The sequence below is a fragment of the Lonchura striata genome, chromosome 35 (assembly GCF_050655825.1).
Source record: "Lonchura striata isolate lonStrDom1 chromosome 35, ASM5065582v1, whole genome shotgun sequence".
In the NCBI taxonomy this organism is placed as follows: Eukaryota; Metazoa; Chordata; class Aves; order Passeriformes; family Estrildidae; genus Lonchura; species Lonchura striata.
Genome location: NC_140737.1, coordinates 1,708,552 through 1,726,051, shown reverse-complemented (window position 1 = coordinate 1,726,051; position 17,500 = coordinate 1,708,552). Strand labels below are relative to the sequence as shown.

The 17,500-nt window shown below is 59.0% G+C and overlaps 1 protein-coding gene across 2 annotated transcripts; it reads left to right on the top strand.

Moving 5' to 3' along the window:
• Positions 1-7,175: 7,175 nt before the first annotated feature.
• Positions 7,176-17,041, top strand: LOC110483779 (class I histocompatibility antigen, F10 alpha chain). Of its 2 annotated transcripts, none has more exons than XM_077789002.2 (7): positions 7,176-7,327; positions 9,187-9,450; positions 15,044-15,316; positions 15,581-15,853; positions 15,933-16,040; positions 16,138-16,173; positions 16,747-17,041. In XM_077789002.2, the coding sequence occupies exons 1-7, from the start codon at positions 7,252-7,254 to the stop codon at positions 16,758-16,760; spliced, it is 1,044 nt and encodes a 347-aa protein (XP_077645128.2). In that variant the 5' UTR covers positions 7,176-7,251; the 3' UTR covers positions 16,761-17,041. The 2 variants fall into 2 exon arrangements, with proteins under 2 accessions (XP_077645128.2, XP_085421366.1); XM_085565240.1 differs by lacking the exon at positions 16,747-17,041 and adding an exon at positions 16,293-16,528.
• Positions 17,042-17,500: the final 459 nt, after the last annotated feature.

The window sequence follows — 17,500 nt, the reverse complement described above, 5'->3', positions numbered from 1 at the left end:
CTGGGAACCCCAAGGAGCACCGGGAGCCTGCGCTCTGTGATCTGCAGCAGCCATCCCCAGTGCCCAGAGCAATCCCCAGCACCCAGACCCGGGCAACCACTCCCAGGAGAGACTTTCTGGATTTGTCATCTCTGCAGAGTGGTGAAAGAGTTTTGTTGTCATCTGGTGTTGTTCATTTTTTTAGTGCTGAGAAAGGTTTTGTTTGTTAAATAAACAGGTTCTTTTCCACTTCTCTCCAAGAAAATTCTTCCTGAATCAGGTGGGTGGGGAGGGGCCATGGGGGTTTGTTTTCTGGGGGCTCCTTACAGAGGTTTTTCTCCCAAATTTGCCCTAAACAAGGACAAATATTTTGCTGCCCATCTCATGGCTGGAGAGAGTGGAAAAAAACCCTGTTCTAATCATATTTTTGTTCCAATTACTTTGTGTTAGTATGGAGCAGTTACTGGTTATGTTGTTTGAATTCATAGTGTCTCTTGGGGTGAAGGCCTGCATGTGTTTCTGGTCCCTAGGGTTTTTTAGAGATCTTAATCCCTCTATGGTCCCTAGGTTTATTTTCTTATCCAGGAATAGCTCTGGTATTGTCCCTAATACGTAGCTTTTGGAGTAGAAGGGCACTGACCAGAATATCCATCGGGTTGGGCTTGGGTGTCATGGCTTGCAGGGGGTTTATGAAGGTGCTGAAGTCTGTTCCAGGAATGCATGGCTCATGGTCATGGTTGTGCAGCCAGTTTGTTAGAGGGGAAGCAGGGGATGAGGCTTTTCAGACGTTGCTTTCCTTCTTCTCCTCTGAATCTCTCAGCTCCCTATTAGAGAATATTCCGTTTCCCCTGACTGTTAAAGAGACCATCTTCCTGGTGTTTAATCTGGTAAGCTTTCTCTACACAGTCTGCAGTCTCTCTAGAATGAGGGCTGAGATTTCTAGAGGGGCTGAAGAGACTCCTGACCCAGGAGTAGACCCAGGTGTGAGAAATCCTGAGTGGTGTGGGAAATGGGGGGGATAGGAATTGGCACATAAGACCATTTTCCTACATTCAAATAGATTTTACTGATTTGCCTAAAGAAGGAAGGTATAAACACTTATTGGTGATAATAGATCACTTGACTCACTTTGTAGAGGCATTCCCTACCTCCAGGGCAGCTACACAAACAGTAGTAAAAATACTATTAGAAGAGATAATCCCCCGCTATGAACTAGCAGAAATAATAGACTCAGACAGAGGGCCACACTTTGCCTCCAAAATAATTAAAGTAGTTACAGCTCTAGGAACAAAGTGGCAATATCATACTCCCTGGCATCCACAAAGCTCAGGTAAAGTGGAAAGGGTAGATGGGAAAATTAAGAAACAACTAAATTGATGTATAAAACACAGTTATCTTAGGTAAAATGTTTGCCTTTAGCCTTGTTAAATATAAGAACTCAGCCCAGAACCGATATTGGAATTTCTCCATTTGAAATGCTTTATGGGATGCCTTATGACATGGATTCTCCCATAGATCACCCTGAAATAAGTAATCAACAAATGAACCAATATGTCATGCAACTTTTGAAGGCTCGGGAAGGGCTTAGAACAGCTGGGTTACTAGTGCAACAACCTCCTTTAGACTTAGCAATCCACAATATAAATCCAGGTGATAAGGTGTTAATAAAAAACCTAGAAAGAAACCTCACTAACCCCAAATTGGGAAGCCCCCTATGTTGTTTTACTCACTACAGAAACTGCAGTCAGAACCGCCGAGAAGGGGTGGACCCATGCGAGCCGAATAAAGGGAGCGATTCCTGCTGCTGCCGAAGAGCCCTGGAGAATAACCAGCCAGCCCGGGGACCTAAAGGTCACATTTAAATGGACTGAATGGACTCAGTAAGAATTGTACGAACCAGCTGGTACAGTGAGATATTGGACTATGGATATCCTATAACTAATGATTTTAGAGTATATTGTACAAATAAGGATTGTGATTGTTACCCTTTTGTATGCTATATTTGTAAACTTTGCCAGGAACCACCGGTGGTGGGTCCATAGTTACAGAGGCACTCCTCCTAGGGGTATTTGTAAAGGTGTTATCAGTTAGAAAGAGAACTGACAGAGTCAGTCCTAAGGATTGGAGAAGAGAACGGGACCCTACCAAGGGAATCCAAGAGTGGTGGGAGGTGTTTACTAAGGGGGCTAGGCCTGAAAATTGTTGTTTCCATTCCAATGAACCAATTCCCCTAATTGTTCAAATTATAAAAGGGAATTGCCGGAAAACTTTACCTGGGATTCAGTGTGACTCACCACAAGTGAAGGATAAAAGCTGGGAATCATTCAAAAAGAGGCAACAAAAACAGAGTTTGGGTTCTCCTGAAGAATATCCTTGCTCTGAGGAGATGGTGCGCCTCACGGCCCGGAGCAACCGAGTCGGCGAGCGAGGCAGAGGGATGAGAAGCGGTGGAGGAAAGAGCCCTCAAATGGGACAATTCAAAGTATTTCAAGAACTGCCTCAAGGATACTGATCTCCCAAGGGTAAAGGTGAGCCCGGCAATAACATGTCAAAACAAACACTGGGAATGGGGAGATAATGACAATCAAACCCTGGGGCAGTTTGGACTCCACCCTTGCTGGCAAATCCTGTGCATGTTAGTTATATGTTGTACCTGGCCTGTACAAGGGGACTATGCACACCAGCCATTTAATTGGACTCTGACCAAAACAGACCAAGGGGAAGTTGTTAAGCATAATGCCACCACTGTAGCTCCCATTTTTTTGTTACTAACAAAGACTTGGTAAACTCTATGTGGGGATGGAGTAAACCTGAACTCCGGGCTACCTATTGGTGTCCTAGTTCCAATCCTGGGAGGGGATATTGTCATTATCCTGGGGAATATCTGTGTGGGTATTGGGGCTGTGAAACCATAGCAACCACCTTGGCTGTCACCATCCAGATACATTTTTAAAGGTCTCACCTGAGAGGTGCAAAACTCCGGGGTATGGCACTCAAGGAGAAATTCTGTATAAGGGGGATTGCAGGTCCCATAATATTGTTGTTACTAAGTTTAACCTTCAGACCTTACATTTTTATAAAAGTAAGACTAGAGGCAGCTCATCTAATGCTTATTAGAGATAGGTATGAAACATTGCCCAGGGACTTAGAAGTAGATGAAACCCTGGTCTTAAGCTACCAAGAGTTAAAGCGTTTTAATGAACAAATCGGTAAAGAGAAAAAGGGGGGATTGTAATAAATAAAAAGGTCTTTGTTCATCAAAATGAATATTAAAGGAGATAAGAATTTGAACTGAGTAGGGAATGCAACTAGCATAGAAGACCGTGTAACTAATTATATAAAGTTAACTTTTAGGCCAAGGACAATCTGCAAGGAAGATGAGGAGCCTTCATTCCTGACCACCAAGGGCAGAAAAAAAGACCCCCCAGCAACCAATTGCATCGGCACAGAGTGCATCGAGAGAAAATACGTCAACGGACAAAAAAAAGGGATTATAAAAACAAAAAGGTCAAAGGGGGAAGGCGCTCCGTGGCAGAGCAGAGGCTCCCCGGGCGCCCAGCGCTCTTCTTTTGCTTAATACCGCTTGCTTAATAAATTCTTGATAATTGATTTATCTATACTTAGCCCCCCAATTGAATTCGTCCATAACAGCGGTCAGCCGAGCTCCCGGCGGTGCGCGGCAGCGGCGGCTCTGGGCCTCCTGCCCGGGCCGGGCCCAGGCGGGGCCGCTCCTCCCCCGCGGGCTCCGGGAAACGCCGGAGTTCGGGGAATGGAGGCGAGGCCGCGCCGTGTGCAGAGCCCGCCCTCGCCGCGATTGGCTGGTTCTGCCGTCACTCCTGGATCTGGCGCGCTGATTGGCCAGAGCGGGCCCGAGCACGGCCCCGGTGCCGCCCCCAGGGCGCCCCTGGCTCCGCAGAGCCGCCATGAGCGGAGCCCGGTGAGGCGGCGGTGGCGGAGCTCGGGGCGGCCCCAGCGCAGCCTCCGGGGACGGGGCAGCCCCTCCGTCCTGCCCGCAGCAGCCGGGCCGAGCCAGCGCTGCTCCGGCAGCGGCTCCTGCCCAGCCCCGGCGGGAAGGAGACCGCGGGCAGCCGCTCCCGCAGCGCCCTCGGCCCGGGGCCGGCACGGGCCGGACACGGCACCGGCGAGCCGCCGGAGCCCCCTGCCGCCCCCTCCGCCCGCAGCCAGCCCCGAGCCCCCGCAGAGCCCAGGGCGGCTCCCACCTGCGCCGGGGCCGCCTCCGAGCTCCGCCGCCGCCGCCTCGCCGGTGGTTCCCGGTCACTCCCGGTATGGTCCAAATCACTCCCAGCAGGATCCCAGTTGCCCCCAACACGGTCCCAGTGTTCCCAGTCATCCCCGGTATGGTTCCTTTCAGTCCTTCTCACGAAGAGTTCGATGTGGCCCCTGAGTTCAGTCACTTCCAGTATGAACCCAGTCGCATCTTACACGATGTCATTTGGCCCCACTGGGTCTCAGCCGCTCCCAGTATAAGTCCAGTCACCTCCAGTACGATCCCAGTAACTCCCAGATGCTCCCAGTAGGAGTCTGGTTTGATCCCAGTCGCCTCCAGTATGATCCCAGTTACTCCCAGACACTCCCAGTACAATGCCAGTCACTCCAAGTGTTACCCCATCAGTTCCAGTATGATCCCAGTATGACCCCAGCATGGACCAGCTGCTCCCAGTGTGATCCCAGTTGCCCTCTGCTTTATTCCAGTTTCTCCTATTCACCCCTACTACAGATCTGATCACTCCCGGTATGATTCCAGTCAGTCCCAGGATGATCCAAACCACTCCCAGTCTCTCCCAGTATATCAACTGTCCCCTGCATGTTCCCAGTTGTTTCCGGTGGCCCTCAGTGGGGTCCCAGTATATCCCAGTATGATCCCTGGTGCCCCAGTTCTGCTCCCAGTGGGTTCTTTTCCCAGTCTGTCCCAGTCCATCCCAGCCTGTCCTGGTCCTTTCCCAGCAGCCACTGCCATTTCCCAGATTCTGCCCCCCCTCACCCCATTCCCGAGCACTGGGACCTCCCTGCACCCCCTTATCCTGCACCAACACCCCCCTGCACCCCCTTTCCCGGGTATCCTCCTCTCCCAGCCCCTGGATCCCCCGTTTCCGTGACCCCGGGGACCCCCGGGCCCCCATTCCCAGCCAGCCCGGGGCACATCACCCCCATGCCTCCCTTTGCTGGGAAACCCGGCCTGGGCACGGGGCTCTGCAGCCGCTTTGCGATTTATGATCCCCCAAAGGAAAGGGAGAGAACAGCAGAGAGAGAGAAGGAATCGGGGATCGAGGTCCAAGTGCCCAGTCGCGCTCCGCCGAGGGTCAGACCCGCACCCGCAGGAAAAATGGGATCCGCTGCTCCCGGTGCTTGCCCGGCTTTGGGCCGAGCCCAGCGGGGTCCGGGCAGAGCTGGAGCGCAGGGCCCGGGAGCTCAGCACGGCCCGGCCCGGGGGTCCCGCAGGGCGCGGCCGTGGAGGGTCCCAGATGGATCCCCGAGGGATCCGGAGGGGTGCCAGGAGGGGATCCCGGTCCGTTCCCTGCAATTCCCCCTTTTCCCCTCCCCCTTTTCCCCTCCCCCCGCGCTCCCTCGGCACTTTCGCTTTCGCGTCTCTCCAGCTGCGCCAGAGCCGCGATCGGGGCGGCTGCGATGGCTGCGGCGCTGGGGCTGTTCTTGGGGCTCCTGGGGCTCCTGGGGGACCCGAGCGCCGCGACGAAAGGTGAGTGGGAACCCCGAAACCGGGACTCCCCAGAACCGCAACTCCCGGGCACCCGGACCCCGTGAACTTCCATTTCCGGGCACCGGGACCCCTCTAAATCTCCGTTCCCGGGCAGGGGAAGCCCTCCGAACCTCAATCCCCCTCCCCAGCATCGAGACGCCCCTGCACCCCCTTATCCGGCAACGAGATCCCCCTGAACCCCCATTCCTGAGCACGTGGACCCCCTTGAGCGCCCATTTACGGCCACCCCGACCCCCCTGCAATCCCTTCGGGAGCACCGGGACACTCCTGTACCCCCTCACCTGGCACCGGGACACCCCTGAACCCCCACTTCTGGTCACCGGCGCCCCCGGAAACGCGATCATGGAGACTCCCTTGAACCCCGAATTCCGGGAAGGAAACTCCCCCAGAACCCGCATTTCCCGGCACAGGAACACCCTGAACCCCCATTTTCGAGCACGGGGAATCCCCTGTACTCCCTTCTCCAGCACCGGGACCCCCCTGCACCCCCTAACCCGGGACTGGGATCTCCCCGCACCCCCGTCAGTGCTCTGGGACCCCCTGCACCCCCATTCCCGGCCATCCCGCTCTTCCCAGGCCCCAGTCCCGCCTTTTCCTCGGCTTTTGGACCCCCAGATCTCCCAAATTTTTGTGTCCTCCCAATTTTCCATTCCCGGCGTTTCCTGGAAGGGGTTCTAGGGGCTCCCGGAGCGTTCCCGCCACGCCCCAGGGTATCTCAGCGAGGATCCAGTGGGATCCAAATGAATCCCCTGGAATTCCCCTTTCCCCGGTCTCGCTTTAGCGGATCCCGGGGACGCAGCTTGGGAGACGCTGACACCTCTCCCAGCCCCAGCCCCCGCTTTTCCTTGAGCCCGGCACCCCCTGGACCCCCACTTCTGCCTTCCCCAGCCCCCACCCACCACCTTCCTCAACAGCGGGGCCCCGTGCACCCCTTCCCTGGGCCCGGGGACCCCCTGGTCCCCCATTGCCCTCACCCCCCTTTTCTTGACCGGAGAACCCCTGAACCTCAGGTTCTGGGCATAGGGACCCCCTGCACCCCCTTATCCGCGACTGGGATCCCGTCCTGGACCCTCTTCCCGTGTTCTGGTACCCCCTGCCCACCTCCCCGGGCATCCCGCCCCTCCCAGGCCCCAAACTCGCCCTCTTCCTTCACCTTTGCACCCCCAGAGCTCCCAAATTTCCGTGACCCCCAGTTCTCCACTCCCGGCGCTTTCTTAAGGGGGGTCCCAGGGGTCCCCAGGTGGTTCTCAGAGGGCTCCAGGGCGGTCGCAGCGGGGATCCAGAGGGATCCGGAGGAATTCTGTGGAATTCCCCCGTCCCCCCTCCCTCGCGCCCTCCCCGGTCGCTTTCGTTTCCGCGTCCCAACCTGTGAAGCCGGGATCTACCCGGCGACCGGTGACGTCAGTACCAGAGCGAGCTGCCATTGGTGGACAGGAAATAGCGGGGCCAATGGCGGGGCCGGAGGCGGCTCTGGGGGCGGGGCCAGGGCCGGGGCGGGGCCAGGGCAGTGCTCGGGGCTGCAGCGGAGCAGCGCCATGGCTCCAGCGCTGCGGCTGGGGCTGCTCTTGGGGCTCCTGGGGCTCCTGGCGGACCCGGGGGGCGCGACGAAAGGTGAGTGGGAACCCCGAAACCGGGACCCCCTGAACTTCTATTTCCGGGCTCCGGGATCCTCCTGAACTTCTATTACCGGGCAGGGGAGCTCCCCTGAACCCCATCTTGGATCCACTGACCCATTTCAATCCCCTTCGCCAGCACCGGAACCCCCTGTACCGCCTTAGCTGTCATTGGGATCCCCCTGAATCCCCATTCCTGGTCAGAGAAAGCCCCCTGAATCGCCATTCCCGGGCCTCAGAATCCACTGAGCCCCCATTCCTGAGCATCGGGACCCCCTTGAACGCCCATTTCCGACACCAGGACCCCCCTGTACCCTCTTATCTGGCACCGGGACTCACTTGAACCCCGAATTCTGGGAAGAGAATCCCCTGAACCCCCATTCCTGAGCAGGGGAACCCTCCTGAACCCCCATTCCTCGGCATCGACCCCATGAACATTCATTTCCTGGCAGTGGGATCCCTCTGCAGCCCCTTATCCAGCCCCGGGACCCACCGGATCTCCCATTCCTGGGGGTCAGGATCCCTTTGAACCCCAAATCGTGGACAGGATCCCCCCCGAACCCCCATTCCTGGGCAGGGAATCCTCTCTGAACCCCCGTTCCTGGGCACTGGGAGACCCCTGAATCTCCATTTCCTGGTACTGGGAATCTCCTGCACCCCCTTATCCGGGAAAGGGATCCCCCTGCACCCCCACAGTGCTCGGGGACTCCCTGCTCTCCCTTTTCCGGCCATCCTGCTTTTCCCAGACCCCAGACCCGCCGTTTTCCTTGACCTTTGGACCCCCCAGATCTCCCAACTTTCCGTGTCTCTCCTGCTTTCCACTCCCACCACTTCCCGAAACGGGGTCCCAGAGGGTCCCGGGGTCCCCAGGGATCTCGGGGGGCCACTGCAGGGATCCAGAGGAATCCAGATGATCTCCCTGGAATTCCCCTTTTCAGCCGTCCCATCCCCCCACGTTCCCTCGGTCTCTTTCCCGTCTCCGAAGCTTCGTCCCCGGGATCCGCCCGCCTCTCCCAGCCCCAGGCCCCCCTTTCCCGAGACCAGGGACCCCCTGGTTCCCCATTCCTGCCTTTCCCAGCTCCCAGACCCTACTTCCCTCAACACCGGGGACCTCTAGACCCCCTGGATCCCATCCTGCCTCTCCCAGTCCCTTCCTTGAACCTTAGACCCTTCTGACTCTCCCAATTCCACTTCTGACCTTGGATGCCCCCAGCTCCCCAGTCTCTGTGTTCCCCCCGTTCTTCGCTCCTGGCATGTCTTGTGGAGGAGCGCCAGGGGGTCCGGGAGGGTCCCAGGGGGATTGTGGGCCCTGGGACCCCCCTGAATTTCCAGTTCTGGGCACTGGCACCTCCCTGCACCCCCTTATCCATTACCAGTTCCCCTTTGCCTGCCTCCTTTTCCCATCCGTTCTGCCTTCCCCAGTCCCCAGACCCCCCTTTTCCTTGTCTCTGAGCCCCCATGGCCCCCATTCCTGCTTTTCTCAGCCCCCAGCCCCCCCTTACGTCTACATCAAGGACCCCTGAGCCTCCTATTCTCAGGTCTGCCCACCTTGTGCCCCCACTTTCCTTGGTTCTGGGGACCCCTGGATGCCCTTTCCTGGGCACTGGGATCCCCTGGAACCCCCATCCTGCCTCTCCCAGTCCCTGCACGCTCCTTCCATAGCCCTGGATCCCTCTGAGCCCTCATTCCTGGACACCAGGACCCCCCTGCACGCCCTTTCCTGTCCATCCCAGCTCTCCCACCTCTGCACACCCTTTCCTTGGCCCCAGCATCCCCAAACCCCTTCCAAGCTCTCCCAGTTCCCCTTTCACTGATCCATGACCCCCTCAACCGCCCCAAATCTCTGTTTCCCCCCAGTTCTCCACTCCCTGCATAACCTGCACGTGGCGGTGTCAGAGCCCAGCCCGGGGGTCCCCCAGTATATGATCATTGGGTTTGTGGATGGGATCCCCTTCGTGCGCTACGACAGCGAGCGGGGCCGGGTGGAGCCGCTGACGCAGTGGATAAAGGATGGAGCCGAGCCGGGATATTGGGATAGGCAGACCCAGACTGCTGTGGGGAACCAGCACGTGGCTGCCAGGGACCTGGAGACACTGCGGGAGCGGTACAACCAGAGCGGGGGTGAGTGGGGTCTGTGGGGCTGGGATGGGATCTGTGGGGCTGGGGTGGGATCTGTGGGGCTGGAATGGGATCCATGGGGTAGAATGGGGATCTGTGGGGCTGGGATGGGATCTGTGGGGCTGGGCTGGGATCTGTGGGGCTGGGATGGGATCTGTGGGGCTGGGCTGGGATCTGTGGGGCTCAGATGGGATCTGTGGGGCTGGGGTGGATTCTGTGGGGCTGGGATGGGATCTGTGGGGCTGGGGTGGGATCTGTGGGGTGGAATGGGATCTGTGGGGCTGGGATGGGATCTGTGGGGCTGGAATGGGATCCATGGGGTAGAATGGGGATCTGTGGGGCTGGGCTGGGATCTGTGGGGCTGGGCTGGGATCTGTGGGGCTGGGATGGGATCTGTGGGGCTGGGCTGGGATCTGTGGGGCTCAGATGGGATCTGTGGGGCTGGGGTGGATTCTGTGGGGCTGGGATGGGATCTGTGGGGCTGGGGTGGGATCTGTGGGGCTGGGCTGGGATCTGTGGGGCTGGGATGGGATCTGTGGGGCTGGGATGGGATCTGTGGGGTGGAACGGGATCTGTGGGGCTGGGATGGGATCTGTGGGGTGGCATGGGATCTGTGGGGCTGGGGTGGGATCTGTGGGGCTGGGGTGGGATCTGTGGGGTGGAATGGGATCTGTGGGGCTGGGGTGGGATCTGTGGGGCTGGGGTGGGATCTGTGGGGCTGGGGTGGGATCTGTGGGGCTGGGATGGGACCTGTGGGGCTGGGGTGGGATCTGTGGGGCTCGGATGGGATCTGTGGGGCTGGGGTGGATTCTGTGGGGCTGGGATGGGATCTGTGGGGCTGGGGTGGGATCTGTGGGGTGGAATGGGATCTGTGGGGCTGGGATGGGATCTCTGGGGTGGAATGGGATCCATGGGGATGGAATGGGATCTGTGGGGCTGGGCTGGGATCTGTGGGGCTGGGGTGGGATCTGTGGGGCTGGGGTGGGATCTGTGGGGTCGGATGGGATCTGTGGGGCTGGGATGGGATCTGTGGGGCTGGGGTTGGATCTGTGGGGCTGGGGTGGATTCTGTGGGGCTGGGGTGGGATCTGTGGGGTGGAATGGGGATCTGTGGGGTGGAATGGGATCTGTGGGGCTGGGGTGGGATCTGTGGGGTGGGATGGGATCTGTGGGGCTGGGATGGGATCTGTGGGGTGGAACGGGATCTGTGGGGCTGGGATGGGATCTGTGGGGCTGGGATGGGATCTGTGGGGTGGAATGGGGATCTGTGGGGCTGGGATGGGGATCTGTGGGGCTGGGATGGGATCTGTGGGGCTGGGATGGGATCTGTGGGGCTGGGGTGGATTCTGTGGGGCTGGGGTGGGATCTGTGGGGTCGGATGGGATCTGTGGTGCTGGGATGGGGATCTGTGGGGCTGGGCTGGGATCTGTGGAGCTGGGATGGGGATCTGTGGGGTGGAATGGGATCTGTAGAGCTGGGATGGGGATCTGTGGGGTGGAACGGGATCCATGGGGATTGAATGGGATCTTTGGGGCTGGGGTGGGATCTCTGGGGCTGGGATGGGATCCATGGGGTAGAAGGGGGATCTGTGGGGTGGAATGGGATCTGTGGGGCTGGGATGGGATCTGTGGGGTGGAATGGGGATCTGTGGGGCTGGGATGGGATCTGTGGGGCTGGGGTAGAATGGGGATCTGTGGGGTGGAATGGGGATCTGTGGGCCTGGGATGGGATCTGTGGGCCTGGGATGGGATCTGTGGGGTGGAATGGGATCTGTGGGGCTGGGATGGGGATCTGTGGGGTGGAACGGGATCCATGGGGATTGAATGGGATCTGTGGGGCTGGGATGGGATCTGTGGGGCTGGGGTAGAATGGGGATCTGTGGGGCTGGGCTGGGATCTGTGGAGCTGGAATGGGGATCTGTGGGGTGGAATGGGGATCTGTGGGGATTGAATGGGATCTGTGGGGCTGGGATGGGATCTGTGGGGTGGAATGGGGATCTGTGGGGCTGGGATGGGATCTGTGGGGCTGGGATGGGATCTGTGGGGCTGGGGTGGATTCTGTGGGGCTGGGGTGGGATCTGTGGGGCTGGGATGGGATCTGTGGGGTGGAATGGGATCTGTGGGGCTGGGGTGGATTCTGTGGGGCTGGGATGGGATCTGTGGGGCTGGGGTGGGATCTGTGGGGCTGGGGTGGATTCTGTGGGGCTGGGATGGGATCTGTGGGGCTGGGGTGGGATCTGTGGGGTGGAATGGGATCTGTGGGGCTGGGATGGGATCTGTGGGGCTGGGATGGGATCTGTGGGGTGGAATGGGATCTGTGGGGCTGGGATGGGATCTGTGGGGTCGGATGGGATCTGTGGGGCTGGGATGGGATCTGTGGGGTGGAACGGGATTTGTGGGGCTGGGATGGGATCTGTGGGGCTGGGATGGGATCTGTGGGGTGGAATGGGGATCTGTGGGGCTGGGATGGGATCTGTGGGGCTGGGGTAGAATGGGGATCTGTGGGGTGGAATGGGGATCTGTGGGCCTGGGATGGGATCTGTGGGCCTGGGATGGGATCTGTGGGGTGGAATGGGATCTGTGGGGCTGGGATGGGATCTGGGGGGTCGGATGGGATCTGTGGGGCTGGGGTGGATTCTGTGGGGCTGGGGTGGGATCTGTGGGGTCGGATGGGATCTGTGGGCCTGGGATGGGGATCTGTGGGGTGGAACGGGATCCATGGGGATTGAATGGGATCTGTGGGGCTGGGATGGGATCTGTGGGGCTGGGGTAGAATGGGGATCTGTGGGGCTGGGGTGGGATCTGTGGGGCTGGGGTGGGATCTGTGGGGTGGAATGGGATCTGTGGGGCTGGGATGGGATCTGTGGGGCTGGGATGGGACCTGTGGGGCTGGGGTGGGATCTGTGGGGCTCGGATGGGATCTGTGGGGCTGGGGTGGATTCTGTGGGGCTGGGATGGGGATCTGTGGGGCTGGGATGGGATCTGTGGGGCTGGGGTGGGATCTGTGGGGTGGAATGGGATCTGTGGGGCTGGGATGGGATCTCTGGGGTGGAATGGGATCTGTGGGGCTGGGATGGGATCTGTGGGGTGGAATGGGGATCTGTGGGGCTGGGATGGGATCTGTGGGGCTGGGGTGGATTCTGTGGGGCTGGGGAGGGATCTGTTGGGTAGAATGGGGATCTGTGGGGTGGAATGGGGATCTGTGGGGCTGGGATGGGGATCTGTGGGGCTGGGATGGGATCTGTGGGGCTGGGATGGGATCTGTGGGGCTGGGGTGGATTCTGTGGGGCTGGGGAGGGATCTGTGGGGCTGGGATGGATTCTGTGGGGCTGGGGTGGGATCTGTGGGGTCGGATGGGATCTGTGGTGCTGGGATGGGGATCTGTGGGGCTGGGCTGGGATCTGTGGGGCTGGGATGGGAACTCTGGGCTAGGATGGGATCTGTGGGGTGGAACGGGATCCATGGGGATTGAATGGGATCTGTGGGGCTGGGATGGGATCTGTGGGGCTGGGGTAGAATGGGGATCTGTGGGGCTGGGATGGGATCTGTGGGGCTGGAATGGGGATCTGTGGGGTGGAATGGGGATCTGTGGGGCTGGGATGGGATCTGTGGGGCTGGGATGGGATCTGTGGGGCTGGGGTGGATTCTGTGGGGCTGGGGTGGGATCTGTGGGGCTGGGATGGGATCTGTGGGGTGGAATGGGATCTGTGGGGCTGGGGTGGATTCTGTGGGGCTGGGATGGGATCTGTGGGGCTGGGATGGGATCTGTGGGGCTGGGGTGGGATCTGTGGGGCTGGGGTGGATTCTGTGGGGCTGGGATGGGATCTGTGGGGCTGGGGTGGGATCTCTGGGGCTGGGATGGGATCCATGGGGTAGAAGGGGGATCTGTGGGGCTGGGATGGGATCTGTGGGGTGGAACGGGATCTGTGGGGCTGGGGTGGGATGTGTGGGGTGGAATGGGAACTGTGGGGTGGAATGGGATCTGTGGGGCTGGGATGGGATCTGTGGGGCTGGGATGGGATCTGTGGGGTCGGATGGGATCTGTGGGGTGGAATGGGGATCTGTGGGGCTGGGATGGGGATCTGTGGGGCTGGGATGGGGATCTGTGGGGCTGGGGAGGGATCTGTGGGGCTGGGATGGGATCTGTGGGGCTGGGGTGGATTCTGTGGGGCTGGGGTGGGATCTGTGGGGTCGGATGGGATCTGTGGGGTCGGATGGGATCTGTGGGGCTGGGATGGGGATCTGTGGGGTGGAATGGGGATCTGTAGACCTGGGATGGGGATCTGTGGGGTGGAATGGGATCTGTGGGGTGGAACGGGATCCATGGGGATTGAATGGGATCTCTGGGGCTGGGATGGGATCTGTGGGGCTGGAATGGGGATCTGTGGGGTGGAATGGGGATCTGTGGGGCTGGGATGGGATCTGTGGGGCTGGGATGGGATCTGTGGGGCTGGGGTGGATTCTGTGGGGCTGGGATGGGATCTGTGGGGCTGGGATGGGATCTGTGGGGTGGAATGGGATCTGTGGGGCTGGGGTGGGATCTGTGGGGCTGGGATGGGATCTGTGGGGCTGGGGTGGATTCTGTGGGGCTGGGATGGGACCTGTGGGGCTGGGATGGGAACTCTGGGGCTGGGATGGGATCCATGGGGATGGAATGGGATCTGTGGGGCTGGGATGGGAACTGTGGGGTGGAATGGGATCTGTGGGTCTGGGATTTGATCTGTCGGGCCGGGATGGGATCTGTGGGGTGGAATGGGGATCTGTGGGGTGGAATGGGGATCTGTGGGGCTGGGATGGGATCTGTGGGGCTGGGGTGGATTCTGTGGGGCTGGGGTGGGATCTGTGGGGCTGGGATGGGATCTGTGGGGCTGGGGTGGATTCTGTGGGGCTGGGGTGGATTCTGTGGGGCTGGGGTGGGATCTGTGGGGCTGGGATGGGATCTGTGGGGCTGGGGTGGATTCTGTGGGGCTGGGGTGGATTCTGTGGGGCTGGGGTGGGATCTGTGGGTCTCAGCTGTGGATTCACAGGGCTCCAAGTGGCTGAAATAGGGTTCCACTAGGCTGGGATTGACTATCTTGTTATCCATGGGGCTGGGATGGGATCCATGGGGCTGGGATTGAATCTGTGGGGCTGGAATGGGGTGAGGGTGGGGTGAGAGTCCATGGGGCTGGGATGGGATCTGTAGGTCTCAGCTGTGGATTCACAGGGATCCAAGGGGCTGAAATGGGGATCCATTCGGCTGGGATGGAATATCTTGTGATCCATGGGGCTAGAGATGGGATCTGTGGGGATGGGATGGGATCTGTGGGGCTGGGATGTGGATCTCTGGGGCTAGGATAGGATCTGTGGGGCTGGGATGTGGATCTCTGGGGCTGGGATTGGATCTGTGGGGCTGGGATGTGGATCTCTGGGGCTAGGATAGGATCTGTGGGGCTGGGATGGGATCCGTGGGGTTGGGATGTGGATCCATGGGGATCCAGGGGGCTGGAATGAGGCTCTGTGGGTCTCCATCAGACTCTGGGGCTCCATAGGGCTGGGATGGGGCTCTGTGTGGCCGGGACACAATTCCATGGGTCTCTGTGGGTACAATCCCCCCAGGTCTCCACACAGTGTTGAGAGTTTATGGCTGTGACCTCCTGTCTGACGGGACTGTCCGTGGATCCTACCGCAATGGCTACGACGGGCGGGATTTCATCTCCTTGGACCTGGGATCCGGGGGATTCGTGGCGGCCGACAGCGCTGCCGAGATCACCAGGAGACGCTGGGAGCAGGAGGAGGTGGCTGAGAGTTGGACGAATTACCTGAAGCACGTCTGCCCGGAATGGCTCCGGAAATACGTTGGATACGGGCAGAAGGAGCTGGAGCGCAAAGGTGGGAGCAGAATTCCTGCGGGGATTTGGGAATGGAGAACTTGGGAACACGGTAATTCCTGTGGGAATTCCAAGGGTAGATCTCACCCCCATCCCATTCCCATGGAAATCCATGGTCAGATCTCACTCTCATCCCATTCCACTGGGAATTCCATGGGTATAGCTCACCCCAGTCCCATTCTAATGGGAATTCCTTGGGCAGAGCTCACCCCAATGCCATTCCCGTGGAATTCCGTGCATGAATTCCACAATTATCCCATTCCAGAGCCCCCTGATGTCCACGTGTCCGGAAAAGAGGAACATGGGACGCTGATCCTGTCCTGCCACGCGTACGGATTCTTCCCCAACACCATTGCAGTCAGCTGGATGAAGGAGAATACAACCTTGGATCAGGAGACGGAGTGGGGCGGGATCGTTCCCAACAGCGACGGCACCTTCCACACCTGGGCCAGGATCGAGGCGCTGCCACAGGAGCGGGAGCAGTACCGGTGCAGGGTGGAGCATCCCGGAATGCTGGAGCCCGGGATCTTCGCTTGGGGTGAGGCTGGGAATGTGGGAATTGGGAATTTGGAATTCCCAAATGGGGATTCCCATCCTCACTATCCCACGTTTCCCAGAGCCGAAGTCTGGCAGCATTCTCAACATGATGGTCACTGTGTTCGTCATCGCTGCCTTCCTTATCCTTGCTGTCCTCATTGGAGTCGGTGTCCGGAAGCTCCTATCCGGTAACACACGGGATGGGGGTTGGGAAGGGGCACGGATCCAGCCACACTGTTCTGGGAATCCTGTGCCACCGAGGCTGATCCCACTTTGTTTCCACAGGGAGGAGAGACAGGAGTGGATACAACGTGGCAGCCGGTGAGTTCCAGTGGCAGATCCAGCTCTGGGTCCCCTCTGTGTGGATCCCAGGATGGATCCTGGGGTTAATCCCAGTGTGTGATCCATGCTGGAATCTCATGGATTTTCTATTTCTGCAGGAAAGGATGTGGGAATTAATGGCTCAGCTGCAAGTACAGAGCAGGATCAGGGTGGGATTCGAGGGGGATCAGGGCAGGATGGATGGACTGGGATCAGGGAAGAATTCTGGATCAGAGCAGGGGTCCAGAGTGGGATCAGGGGGAATTGTAGAGTGGGACTGGGGCTGGGTTCTGGAGTGGGATCATTTGTGATGGATGGAGCGGGAATGGGGCAGGAGTGATGGAGTGGGTTCAGGGAGAGATTCCAGTGCAGGATTGGGTGGGCTGGATGGAGCAGGATCAGGGCAGGATGGATGGGATGGGATGGGATGGGATGGGATGCATGGAGCAGGATTGAGGTGGGATCAGGTGGGATTCTGGAGCAGCTCCTGCTCCCCATGGGCTCCAGCCACATCTGTCCTGTGGAATGGGGACAGGGACAGGGTGACACTGTGACCCTCTCTCATCCTGACAGGAATCACCGCCTGAGCGATCCATGGAGCTGCATCCGGCCTCTTCCCTCTTCCCAGGAATGCTGAGAGTTGCCAGCAGAGCTCATCCCGCTGCTCCCACCCACCCCACAACTCTTGCTAACTGATCAATTTCCTGTTTTCCATTTCACAGTCTTTTAGTGGGAAGAACCACAAATATTCCCAGTGGTTCAGTTCTGGTAGAAATTATCCCGCTTTGGGCAATAAATCCAGTTTGGGGCAATAAATCCTGCTTGGGACAATAAATCCTGCTTGGGGCAATAAATCCATGTTCCCTCCTCTGGTGTCCAGCTTTTCCTCTCTGGGACGCAGGAATAGGATTGGGAAGAATGGGAACAGGGATGGGGGGCATCAGGAGCAGGATGGGGACACCAGGAATGGGAATGGGGACACCAGGAGTGGATTAGGGACACCAGGAGTGGGAATGGGGACATCATGACTGGGATGGGGACACCAGGACTGGGATGGGGACACCAGGAGTGGGATGGGGACATCATGACTGGGATGGGGACACCAGGAGTGGGATGGGGACATCATGACTGGGATGGGGACACCAGGACTGGGATGGGGACACCAGGAGTGGGATGGGGACATCATGACTGGGATGGGGACACCAGGAGTGGGTTAGTGACACCAGGAGCGGGATGGGGACACCAGGAGTGGGAATGGGGACATCATGACTGGGATGGGGACACCAGGACTGGGATGGGGACATCATGACTGGGATGCGGACTTGCC

Excerpts from the sequence above, each read along its gene's own strand:
- LOC110483779 (XM_085565240.1), top strand. The coding sequence starts at position 7,252 with ATGGCTCCAGCGCTGCGGCTGGGGCTGCTCTTGGGGCTCCTGGGGCTC. Across the intron at positions 7,328-9,186 it reads CCCGGGGGGCGCGACGAAAG|TTCTCCACTCCCTGCATAAC; the intron begins GTGAGTGGGAAC and ends GTTTCCCCCCAG. Across the intron at positions 16,174-16,292 it reads TGGATACAACGTGGCAGCCG|GAAAGGATGTGGGAATTAAT; the intron begins GTGAGTTCCAGT and ends CTATTTCTGCAG.